This window comes from Panthera pardus, unplaced genomic scaffold, assembly GCF_024362965.1.
Source record: "Panthera pardus isolate Hobbes unplaced genomic scaffold, ASM2436296v1 HiC_scaffold_13, whole genome shotgun sequence".
Taxonomy (NCBI): domain Eukaryota; kingdom Metazoa; phylum Chordata; class Mammalia; order Carnivora; family Felidae; genus Panthera; species Panthera pardus.
Window position 1 is genome coordinate 73042589 of NW_026526688.1, and position 13023 is coordinate 73055611.

General features: G+C 38.8%; 1 protein-coding gene across 1 annotated transcript; it reads left to right on the top strand.

The window, feature by feature from the left end:
* The first annotated feature begins 2363 nt into the window (after nt 1–2363).
* On the top strand, nt 2364–10734 carry FGG (fibrinogen gamma chain). Its single transcript, XM_019441214.2, has 10 exons — nt 2364–2568; nt 2674–2718; nt 3153–3336; nt 3448–3541; nt 5064–5194; nt 5547–5680; nt 6552–6736; nt 8213–8490; nt 9832–10001; nt 10507–10734. Exons 1-10 carry the CDS (start codon nt 2491–2493, stop codon nt 10519–10521), a joined length of 1314 nt encoding a protein of 437 aa, XP_019296759.1. The 5' UTR covers nt 2364–2490; the 3' UTR covers nt 10522–10734.
* Nucleotides 10735–13023: the final 2289 nt, after the last annotated feature.

Below are 13023 nucleotides of genomic sequence, written 5' to 3' on the forward strand. Positions count from 1 at the left end.
TCGTAAGTGCTATGGAAGAGGTAGAGCTGGCCTCCAGAATTTGGGGTTTGCTTTTGGAAGGGTAGAAATCATAAAACAAGACCTTATGGTTGTGTAGGATTTTGACACCCAGAGACGCAGGAGTGCATATGAAGTCAATCCAGGCAGAAAGGGCGACATGTAATAAGAAAAACACCATGTGAGAGCTAGGGCTACATGGTACGCCATAAGGGGATGCTAACGCGAGTCAATCCAGTTGGACTAGAGGGTGTAGGAAATAGAATCAAGAGTGAAAATGAAGCAAAGGTAGGAAGGACATTTATTATGTTTAAATTCACTACGATGGGAGATAGGAAGTCCATTCAAGGTTTCTGAACAGGTGAATGTCACAATCAGAGCTATATTTATAGGAAGATTAATCTGTCAACAGTGTGACAAGTGGTTTGGAGCCAGAAGTGACTCGGGTGTTGGAAGAAAAATCAGTTCTGGGGCGCCTGGGTGGCTCAGTCGGTTGAGCGTCCGACTTCAGCTCAGGTCACGATCTCACAGACCGTGAGTTCGAGCCCCGCGTCAGGCTCTGGGCTGATGGCTCAGAGCCTGGAGCCTGCTTCCAGTTCTGTGTCTCCCTCTCTCTCTGCCCCTCCCCCGTTCATGCTCTGTCTCTCTCTGTCTCAAAAATAAACGTTAAAAAAATTAAAAAAAAAAAAAATCAGTTCTAACATACAGTGTAGACAAGCAGTGTAGACAAGGAAGAAGAATGCCTCCTCTGGGATGATGTCTGTGAAAATACAAAGTAGGAAGAAAATACAAGTGACAGTGTGAAAATAGTTTTAAATAACTAGTTTTGACAACTAATTAGAGGAATAGATAAGGAGGGCGAGGAAGATTATGAGGCTTTCATTGGCTGAGGGTATGGTGATGTGACTGGTAATAACTGGTAAGTCACAGAAGGTAACTATTAAGGAGGAAAGAAAAGGCAATACAGGAGGTTTTAGTGTATTTGCTTTGTTATGATAATTATGGATTATTTATTGAGTAGGAACATTTATTTCTGTTTCACTTCAAAACAATCCTTTCTTTTGTAAGGATTTAGGATGAAACATCGAAGTGTTAGTATCTCTTTCAATCCAGATGTATTTCTCCCACTAATATATTTAGCTAAAATTTGCAGTAAGCTTGGTTTCAGAGGAGGAAATAATAAAAAAACAGGGATACTAATAATAGTGGTGATGCACAATTGTAAACAATCTATGGGAGATGGCGAGAAACATGTTTTCCCAATATACAAGGAAGCTCTGGAGCAGAGTGAAAAGGACGGCCTCTGCCGTGCATCTCATTTTGTCCCATTTTCCTCCTGCCATGCTTCTAGTCACGTATACGGGATGTGGATTTTCCTAGCCCCTGTATCCAGGCTTTCCTCCGAGGTAACCAGATGGATCCTCGAGGAAAATCAAGTAGGCTCCTGTTTCCCCTCTGTGGCAGACATGGTGCCACACCAGCTCGTTCTTCCAAACGAAGGGAAGGGTGGAGCTTCAAAGCCCACTGCAAATGGAGAACCTGTGATAGTGGTCAGCATATGGGTGCAGGTGGTCAGAAGGTACAGACATCCAGTGATAAAATAAGTCCTGGGGATGTAATGCACAGCGTGGTAGCTAGGGTGAATAACACGGCCCTGCATATTTGAAAGCTGCTGAGAGAGCAGATCTTGAAAATTCTCATCACAAGTTTAAAAAAAAAAAGTATTTTGTAACTGCATGTGAATGTTAACCAGTCTTATTAGTGGTGATCACTTCGCAATATATAAATATCGAATCAGCATGTTGTACGCCTGAAACTAACGTAGTTATATATCAATTGTATCGCAACTGACAAAAAAAAAAAAAAAAAAAAAAGGAAGAAAATGGTCAACAAAGAGGGGTAGGAATGTATTTCCAGATCATTCATTCTTGGGAATACTGTCAATTTGGGACCTGCTGCTTCCACCAGGCAGGCGGTCTCCTTCTGCCATGGCCACAGGTTAAAAATAGGTCTGTTAGCTCATCCCCTGGCTAAGAAAGGACTTGCATTACATTGGTTTATGGCACCAGGCTTCATCTTCAGGTTGAGGTGGGTTTTCCCGTCGAGGTCAGCTCTCTGTATTTGCTCTCAGCCATGTACTGGAAGAGGTTGCGTCACACAGCCTCCCAGGCCCCCTCCCCCCTCCCCGCCATGGCTAATGCTTCACCAGCCTTTGCAGATGAAGGTGCCACAGAGGAGAAAGTTTGAGCTGAGCCAAAAAGGAGGAGCTTACACCTGTGTGCCAAATCTGAGAACCTGACCGAGCATAGGGTGGGAGCCAGGATGAGGAAAAAGACGGGAAACACCTCCCCGCCTTTCTGGAAAGAAGGCCCCGTGATCAGCCCCAGCCACTGGCAGTCCGGCCATCCTTGGAGCTTACTTAAAGGGACAAGGGGAGCCCGAGAGGCCACTGTGCTGACACTTCAGGGCTCGGAGCACCGGTACCCAGACACCATGACTTGGTCCTTGAACCACCAGGGTTTAATCCTCTGCCTCTGTACTCTTTTATTGCTCCCCTCAACATGCCTGGCAGTAAGTGTGCTGTTTATAGAACATAGTTGTTTTACATGGGAAGCTGAAAAGTGAGGACACAGCTGATAAACTAGTGACATTTCTGGGTTTTTTTTCCCCCTCCAGTATGTTGCTACGCGAGACAACTGCTGCATCTTAGATGAAAGATTTGTAAGTAGTTTTCATGTTTCTCACTGTGTTTGAAGTGGGGAGGGGCAGAGGAATAGAAGGAATTCTCTCACAAATCTCATTGGGCATTTTTAACTTTAAAAAACAAAAAAACATAGTCTAGGTTTTACCTATTTTTATTAGCAGATATTTATGCAATTAAAAAAGAAGTTTAACATTTATTTATTTTTGAGAGACAGAGACAGAGCATGCATGGGGGAGGGGCAGAGACAGAGAGAAGGAGACACAGAATCTGAAGCAGGCTGCAGGTTCTGAGCAAGCTGTCAGCACAGAGCCTGATGCGGGGCTCAAACCCACAAACTGTGAGATCATGACCTGAGCGGAAGTTGGATGTTCAACTGACTGAGCCACCCAGGCGCCCCTATGCAATTTTTAAAAATCAAGATTACTAATCACTTTAATTGTTGCATTTTCAGGGTAGTTATTGCCCAACTACCTGTGGAGTTGCAGATTTCCTGTCTACTTACCAAACCGGTGTAGACAATGATCTGCGGACTTTGGAAGACATCGTAAGTCGAATTGAAAACAAAACCTCAGAAGCCAAAGAATTGATCAAATCAATCCAAGTCAACTATAATCCCAATGAGCCACCGAAGCCAAGTGAGAAACTAAATACCACCGACTAAGAAAATGATTTGTGACGTTCTTTTGCTGTTGTTTCAGTGGTTCCACTTGCTTATGTCTTTCTATGTCTCTGATCCTGTATTACAGACAGGATAGTGAGTGCTACTAAGGATTCCAAGAAAATGATGGAAGAAATTCTAAAATACGAGGCATTAATTGGAACACATGAATCAAATATTCGGTAAGCGTTTTTGTGTTAATTTACTCTCCCAGATTGACTTAGTTTTTATTCAATATGCCAAGCTTCAATGGAAATAATCTTTTATTTCTTCCCCACTTATAATATCCCATTGACATTATGCCTATCTTGAACACAGTGGAGGTAGAAGTTTTTAGAGCATTACCAATTGCATTGGGTTATAACTGCTTTTTAATAATCGTGTGGGAGAAAGGTGTTCTAGACATCTTCATATGCTGTTGTGACCAGAATTAATCAAAATGGTCACCACCCACCCACCTTTGGCTTACTACATAAATTCATACTGATGGGAATTTGCTTGTGGAAAATGAAATTCCTTTAATAAAAATGCCAACAAAGAGGTGGTGGGGAATTAGTAAGCAGAAGTATAGGGAGGATCTTGGCTACAACAGTATATTATATTGAAGGCAGAGCAGAAAAAAAAAATGTGCTTTAAGAAGCTAAGCATAACAAACATTGTAGAGCAACATGTTGATCATGGCACAATGAACGTGCAGTCATGTATTCTCCTCCCTTCACTTGAAAGTAAAATGTGTCTGTTAACAACTTCCCAGGGACTCACTGACTTTCTGAACAGAGGGTCTCGGATACAGTTTAGTTTCTTACACAATTTATTTTCTTAAATTTTTCTCAAAGTAGCATAGGATATTGAGATAAACGGTGACTGGAGAGCAGTGGTCCAGAAGGGATCTACCTTCTGTTTGTCATCAGAGGCCATTACTATGATTTTTGTGGTTATTACTAACATTATAATTTGCATTATGATTGCCCATCATTGAAGTTAAAGGAGACTACTGTGCAGAAATTTTCTAAGGTGCATGAGGGAAAAAAGTGGTCAAATAGTTTGTCTATCCTTCTTTATTTCAAAGAAAGATACAATAGTCTGTGTATTATAGATGGTTTTCTATAATTTCTGAATGTGTATAAGCAACCCTGTGAGAAACCTCAAAAACAGCTTTTTTACTTCCCTCAGACTCTTTCCAAAACAATGTAAACAGAAACATGAAGAAGAAAGAGAAAGTGTCTGTTATTTTATGTAAGATAAGGCTCCAGATACTTTTCCTATGTAAGTTATAGACTGAAGTCCACAAATAGATCCTCAGTAGACCTACAGTGAAAAGGAATAGCTTCCACCTGTGTGAATTGCTAGGCAGAACCTTTCCTTCCCTAGGAATATTCTGTCCTAAAAAAACATCAGGCAGTCTTCCTATTAACCAGCCTCAACACTCACGTAGGCTGTTATCTGCTGCCCTTTATGCAGAAGGTAAAAATCAGGATGACCGCTTACCATGATACTGCTGATCGATAAGCACTCCGTTATTTTCTTTTCCAAAAAGCTTAGGACTCTAATACACCTCAATTCGGTAACATAATTTTATATTTCTTCCAAGAATGAAGCCATTTATCAGGAAGTACTTCTGGAGACCACAAAGTATTTTGTAATGAAAATACAAAATTACTCCTCTGAGGGGAATATTCTGTTACCTTATTCTTCTGCTTATAGATTTTTGCAGGAAATATATAATTCAAATAACCAAAAGATCAATAACCTGAAACTGAAGGTAGCCCAGCTTGAAGCAAAGTGTCAGGAACCATGCAAAGACACAGTACAAATATATGATACAACTGGGAAAGGTATGTGAAAGGTTTATATTGGGATTATTTTTATCACAGCAAATACATAAAGCAAGGAGAATGTATAGGAATGTATACTTTGGAAAGTGTTTAGAATAATTTGCAAAGTGTTTATAGGAATGAATAGGAATAACACGGAAAGTGTTTAGCCATTAAATCTAAGGTGTCCAATTGCTTAGACCTTTCTTGAGTAGTTGAAAAGAGTTTGAAAGGAATGATGATGAGAGAAGAAAATGCTTCTTGGGACATGAATCGTTTGCAGCATGTTAAAAGCTCACTATGAAGGCTGGAACAGTCTAACAGGGATTTCAAACCACAGTAAAACCTTCTTCTGCTCCTTCTCCTCCTTCAGACTGTCAAGACATTGCTAATAAGGGAGCCAAAGAGAGTGGGCTTTACTTTATCAAACCTCTGAAAGCTAAGCAGCAGTTCTTAGTCTACTGTGAAATTGATGGATCTGGAAATGGATGGACTGTGTTGCAGAAGGTATTTTTTCCCTCACCCTGTATATTTAATGAACGCCCAGATAAACATCCTCCATATGCCAGAAACTTTTGCAAGCGTTTGCTGAACATTAACTCAATTAGTCCCCACAATTTCCCTAGAGGAGGAAACTTAGGCACAAGAGGTTAAGTAACTTGTCCAAGGTCACATAATAAGTAACACATAATGGGTCATATAATAAGTAAAAGAGTCAGGATTTGAACCCAGGCAGTCTGGCTTCAGAGTCTGTGCTTTGACTCTACACTATGTTGGCACTGCTGTTATAGATTCACTATAGCATATAACCACTATCAGAATGACAAAGAACTAGAAGAGACCTCTTTCATGAGGCAGCACAAGATCTAAGGCTGCCCATCACAAAGAGAGAAAGTCTCCCAGAGGATACGGTTGGGTTATTCCAAGACAAGCCCATCTGGTATCTCTGGCACTCATTGCCCATTCTTTTACTTTTTGCTTATCTTTGATCACTGTTACAACTAATCTGCAGGGGGCGCTCAGAGTGAGTGATGGGAGCGCTCGTTGGTAGATACAGATTGAGCAATTGGCTTGACCTTTCTACCATCGGTATAAAAATCAGCAATATCAAGTTGGGGTTCTGAAGTCCTCTAGGTGCACCAGACACTCTTTTTAAAAAGTATTTCTCTTAATCCTCTGGTGTAATCCTGCAGCAACCCTACGAAACAGGCATCATTATTCCAATTTTACCAATGAGGAAACTAAGGCAGCTTGCCCAAGTTCACTTAGTAAATGGTGGAATCATACTGTCCATATTTTCAACAAGATATTTATAGCATTTTCTTCGTGTGCACTGATAGTCCACTCTCCCCTTTTGTCCATGCAATTGTGTAATTAGAGGCTTGATGGCAGTTTGGATTTCAAGAAAAATTGGATTCAATATAAAGAAGGATTTGGACATCTGTCTCCTACTGGAACCACAGAATTTTGGCTGGGAAATGAGAAGATTCATTTGATAAGCACCCAGTCTGCCATACCATATGCATTAAGAATACAGTTGGAGGACTGGAATGGCAGAACCAGGTACTGTTTAGAAAGGACTTCTATTTCTTGGTGTAGAGACTGTCTGGAATGTGCACTTGCCAACTATCAATAGTCCAACATCAAAGACAGCCTGACAAATGCAAAGAGCACATCCAACCATTTTCCTCAGAAGTCAGTTTCGTTCTTGGGCAGTTCAAAGACATAGGTCCTATCCAGGATGGGTAGTGTTTTGGTACAATCTACTTACCCTGGAACCATACAGAATAATAGCTAATATTTGCTGAGCATTTAATATGTACTAGACATCAAGTGTGAAATTATAATTTAATCTAGTCCAAATAACTATTTCATGAGGAAGGTACTATTATTAATCTCATTTTACAGATTAACTTTCCCAAGGTCACATTGCTGGCGTATGGTAAAGATTGGATTTGAACTCAGGTAGTTTGACTTTATAGCTTGTCCTCCTAATGACTATTTTGGTTGAAAACTGAATCCAGACTTTTCAAATTTCCTGGCAGTTCAACGACAATTCAGTCAAATCCATGAGCTACCTTAAAATTAAATCTTCTAGTTCCTTTGGTAACATAAAGTCCCCTCTATGCCCAGAGCTATCAGGGACCTTTGAGCATAGTATTCCTAGTCAAAATTCACAAAAATATTTCATATTTTTGTTGCGTCTACAAAATAATGAAATATATTGTCTCCAAACTTGTATTTTTAATTTTTTTTCATCAGAAACTACCACAGTCAGCAGATCTTCTCTTAGGAGAACACCTCCCATTTCCCAAGCACTGGAGATTAGGAAAGAGGCTAAATATTTTCTGAAATTTTCTATTCATGCACCAAGGCCCATTCTTTCCTGCAGTCCATAGAATTCTGGCCCTTATTTCACAATTCCCTCCCCCCCCCACCCCACCCCAGGGAAGATTCTGATCATACAGCTTATGTTTTGTGGGCCACACAGGGACCATTTCATTCATGTGATGCTCTAGGAAGCCCTCCTTCTTGCCACTACAACACTGCCTTGGGAAAGAAAAATCCCTTTAGGACCTCATCCTTCAGATGATATTAGTGACTAATAGAGGTGTAGTTCCTTCAAGATCATTAAATTAATGATCACTCAGTGTCATTTGCTATGGTTTATAACTCCATGTGCAATGCTAAACACTTAGATAAAGGTGGAAAACATGAAATTAGATTCATCCAAACACCTGAGTTTGATATTAGGACTCTGTAGGCAAAAAGCATTAAAATGGCTGATGTTTTTAGTTTACATTGGGATGCCTTGAAGGCTTCTAGACCCATCCTGGGTGGTGTTGACGAGTTCTGAACTGATTCACACATCCATTGCCTCTTGCCAGATTTGCAGAAAATTTGACTCAATGAGCGCATTTCAGGCTTACGAAGCGAAGTTAAACATTCTAGACAATTTTCTTATGGAAAAGGGAACTTCTGAGGTCCCTTGGTCCTAATGAGAGCCAAGATATGATGTCTCTATTCCCTTCTTTATAGTACTGCAGACTATGCCATGTTCAAGGTGGGACCTGAAGCTGACAAATACCGCCTGACATATGCCTACTTTATTGGTGGAGATGCTGGAGATGCCTTTGACGGCTATGATTTTGGCGATGATCCCAGTGATAAATTTTTCACATCCCACAATGGCATGCAGTTCAGTACCTGGGACAATGACAATGATAAGTATGAAGGAAATTGTGCTGAACAGGATGGATCTGGTTGGTGGATGAACAAGTGTCATGCTGGTCACCTCAATGGAGTTTATTACCAAGGTATAGATTTCTTCCTTAGATATATGAATTAGTGTATAGTCTCTATTTTTATAAAAGGTAAGAAACAGATGTAAGAAAATAAGAAATAGTAAAGATGTTGGGGGGCTTATTATATAGCTCTTTATTTTAAACCAGAATTGGATAATACTAAACTTATACCTCAAATTGGCCCCACTACAAGAAATCCACCTGGTTGATATTTCTTCTAGACTTACCATATGTATGATCTGGATGGGCTAACATTATCATATTTATGCTTGTTAACATATTAGCCTGGTGCGGCTTCCCATGAGCTGTGTGACAGATATAACCAGTGAGCAGTGAGCAGGTGTCCAAAGGAATGGAGTAAAGATCAGGGAAGTAATGGTAAAGGCACAGTTCCATGAAAGCTTGAGAGGAAAGAAAGTACAGCCTGAGAAGTGCAGGCACTTATTTTAGACCGGGGGTAGCAAGCTGTAGTTTGCTCGAAGGCTGGAATACTTCTGAACAGTGGACTTACTGATAAACTATTGTTACTACTCAACAACTATGTATTGGGGAGGCCCTACTAATTCCAAAAGCTCTATTAAGATAAGCAATCTTACCTCCTCTGGGCACTGTGCTAGCCAATAGATGATTTGTAGTCCTCTTAAAAGCTATTTTATCTTTTGATTTTCACAACGTTCTCCCCCCCCTCCCCACTTTTAAACGTATCTTTGCACCTACAAACCATGCAATTAGAAGACCCTCTCAGGGAAGGTGTTTGATCCACATGACTCAGAGTAGCCATGTTGATAGCTTGTGGTATACTCCAGCGTTGGACTCAGACAATCCTTTACAAAATCACATGGGATCTAGTGCCCAAGGACAAGGAGAAGGCAAATCAATGTAGTCTCCACTGTGTAATGGAGAAAAAAATAACTTTCCAAAACTGTTTTCTAAAGTACTTTCCAGTGAAATTGTGTTTTTAGATGACTCAAGGTCATCTCATCAGGAATTGTGACTGCTGCCATTCTAACCTGCTTGTGGAAAGATGATCAGTAATAGCTGATTCCAGGATGGCTAAGCTCGGGAAGAGAGGCAGATTGGGGAAATTTGGGATTCTTGCTCTGTTAGTAAGGGAATACATTTATGTATGGATGCGATCAAGAAGTAGAATACAGATATAAGGGGTTGATTCATAATAGAGTGTATTTTAATTGTAAATCAGGATTTATGATTTTTTACGGATTTTTCTGATAGTAGATAATACTATAAATTTGATGTAAGTGACAATGTATTTTGTAATAAACCATTCTTTATAGACTTTCTGAGATAAGGATAACCATGAGTAATTATATGTACATCTACAATTTATTTTAGGTGGCAGTTACTCAAAAACATCTACTCCTAATGGTTATGATAATGGCATTATTTGGGCCACCTGGCAATCCCGGTGGTATTCCATGAAGAAAACCACCATGAAGATAATCCCATTCAACAGATTATCTATTGGAGAAGGACAGCAGCACCATCTTGGGGGAGCCAAACAGGTTGGACCAGAACACCATGTTGAAATAGAATATGACTAAATTGTTTTACCCTGAGAATTAACTGTTAATTTCTATTAGTTTCAGAAACTTTTCTGAAAGTTTCATTTTTCTTACCCTATTTATTAATTTTAAGTCTTTTATTAAGAGTGTTTAGCCTTAAATGGAAATTAACACTCACTTTGGATTATATTCCCAAATTACTGAGCTCAGAGTTGTTTAAAATGTGTTTAAGAAGATAACATTTTAGCTTATTTCCTAAATCTATAATAATAAAATTATTGCCAAATTTTGAATTTTAATGATAACATGTCATTTTGTCTTGATTTTTTGTTTTTATTATTTCTTAAATATTTTAGTATATATGAATAAAATCAGAGTAAATTCTAGCATTTCAAAGGCCTAACTATCTTTTCCATGTTTATTAACCCCAAATCATCCATCTTTAATTCTTCTTTTTAAATGGACAGAATTATATCTTTTTAATATATTTTTGTTTTGGTCTTAGGTTGGGGACATTTAAAAGACCATTTCAAAAGTGATTTGCTTTTTTAAAAAAGGACTTTATCTGAACAGAGAAATAAAATATTTTTCCTATGGGACAATGGACTTGCAAAGCCTCACTTCATTGTAAGAGTAAGGAAGAACCCATGTTGAGAACTCCACTAACAGTTTTATGCTGATGATAATTTATCTACATGTCATTTCAATAAACATTTTGTTTCCTAAGACTAGATACATGGTACCTTTTATTGATCATGAAAAACCATCACTTTCCTTCAATTCAGTAATTCCAGTTGGGAAATCATCAGTAGTTGCTGAGTTCTTAGTTTATGCTGAACCTTATCTTGACTCTTAGGTAGTTATGAAGAGAATAGAAATCATGGCTTTTGTCCTCCAGGGGATATAAGACAATTATAGGAGAATACAGTAAGCCTAAGTGACAAAATTTGGTATAAGAACATAAACACAAGTCACCATCACACAACTAAAGTTCATGGGACCCAAAGTACAACTGGACATATGAGGCTGTTTGGGAATTATCCCAGAAAAAAAGTTTAGTTGCAGACCCTGCAGCTAGATGTGGGCACCCTGAGAGGACTGCATGTGACTCAGAACAGAGAGCTTTAGGGCATGCTCTGCTCTGTCCCTCCCTAGTAACTGATGAGGTGAGTGGAATGGAGCCATGATTCATGCTGGATCCTGGGATGTTGAGGTTTTAGCAGCCAGAGATAGGAACTGGCAACTTTCTGTAAGGAATAGCAAAGTCTATATAAGTTGGCATAAAGTTGACCACGGAAAGTAACTGATTTTATGATTTTATGAGAGGAAGATCCAGTTGTTCTGTAGTCTTCAGCTTTGGCTTTGGATTCTCTTCCTTTCCACAATTTCTTTCCTAATTCTCTCACTTCCTTGTTTTCATGAGTTCTGATTTTTATTTTTATTTATTTATATATTTTTTAACATTTATTTATTATTGAGAGACAGAGAGACACAGAGTGTGAGCAGGGGAGGGGTAGAGAGAGGGGAAGACACAGAATCTGAAGTAGGCTCCAGGCTCTGAGCTGTCAGCACAGAGCCCGACACGGGGCTCGAAATCACGAACTGTGAGATCATGACCTGAGCAGAAGTCAGTTGCCTAACCAACTGAGCCACCCAGGTGCCCCATGAGTCCTGATTTTTAAACATCCTAATGAGGAGTTAAAAACAGTAAGTCAACTTCTAAGGTATACAACCAAATACCTGTGAGGCTTTGGGATAAGAAAATTGATTCATTGTTTGCAACACTCATTCATTTATGTATGCCTGAAGCATTCATTCAATTAACATTTACTGAATGCCTTCTCTGTACTAGCCACGGTTCTGGATAGTGGGGATACTGCACATAGTGGTATTTTTATTCCTCCCAAACCTGTTCTATTCCATCCAGTTCTCAAGTTCCAAAAAACCCAGCGACTCATCTTCCAGTCTTCCTTGTTCTTCCTCCCCCATATCATCAAGCCTGCCAAATCCACCTGCTAAATATTTGTTATTTTCATTTCCTTCTCTATATCCCCTGCCACCATGTTAGTTGGGACATACAACATCTCCTACCAGGATAATGGAAATCATCTCCTTCCTCTCCTCCATCTTGCCTTCAACCTTGCCTGCTCCCACCTCGTCATGCTTCAAACTACTTTTAAACTCAGAATGCATACAAGACTGCATTCCCTTTGTGAATCTATAAAATTCTCTAGGTGAGCAATTTGGTCATAGATAAGAAGAGTTGATTAATACCGTAAGTTTTGTTGTAATAATATCACTTCAGTGATTTATCCCAAAAAATTATTTTTGAAGAATAGCCATGTAGAGAAATTTAATATAGCCATATAGCTAATAAGTGAAACATATAGAAAATATTTCACAGTAGAAGAATGAACAAGATGATTTATTAGTCAATGCAATGCATTGAATCGAATGCAATGATTACATAAGTATAATATCTCTGTATAAACATGGAAACATTTACAAAATAAGTGAAATTTTAAGATGAAAAAAAATTCTAGAATAATTATGTAAAAAGTATCTATGCATACATTTTGAACAAAATGTAATCTTGACATGTACATATTCTTTGTACATATTTATTCTCCCCAACCAATCTAATGTAAAATTTAATAAACATACTAGAACACAAAATACATATAAGGAAGTCCAAAATCTTTTCTGATTTTTCAAATGATCACTTACTCAGTGCTTCTTCTAAAATATCAATTATAACATTCTTTCAAAAACATTTCAGAGCTCCCTGTTTTGGGGAGTGTCCCAAATATGTATTGGTCTGCATGTTGGATAAACCGGCAATGGTTGTTAGAGGGGGGCTGAATGATTGGTAGAGAAGGGATTCTAACTTTCTCTGTATATATCTCTGTGTTGTTTGATTTGCTATAATGAGTACATATTAAATTTAAAGTTAATTTTAAAACCCAATGAGATGGAGACAAACAGATGAACTACAAAATCCTATTTGTTTAGTTACTAATAT

Coding starts and splice junctions, on each gene's coding strand:
- FGG (XM_019441214.2), top strand. CDS start 2,491: ATGACTTGGTCCTTGAACCACCAGGGTTTAATCCTCTGCCTCTGTACT. Junction 2,719..3,152: donor GCATCTTAGATGAAAGATTT/GTAAGTAGTTTT, acceptor TTGCATTTTCAG/GGTAGTTATTGCCCAACTAC. Junction 8,491..9,831: donor CAATGGAGTTTATTACCAAG/GTATAGATTTCT, acceptor AATTTATTTTAG/GTGGCAGTTACTCAAAAACA.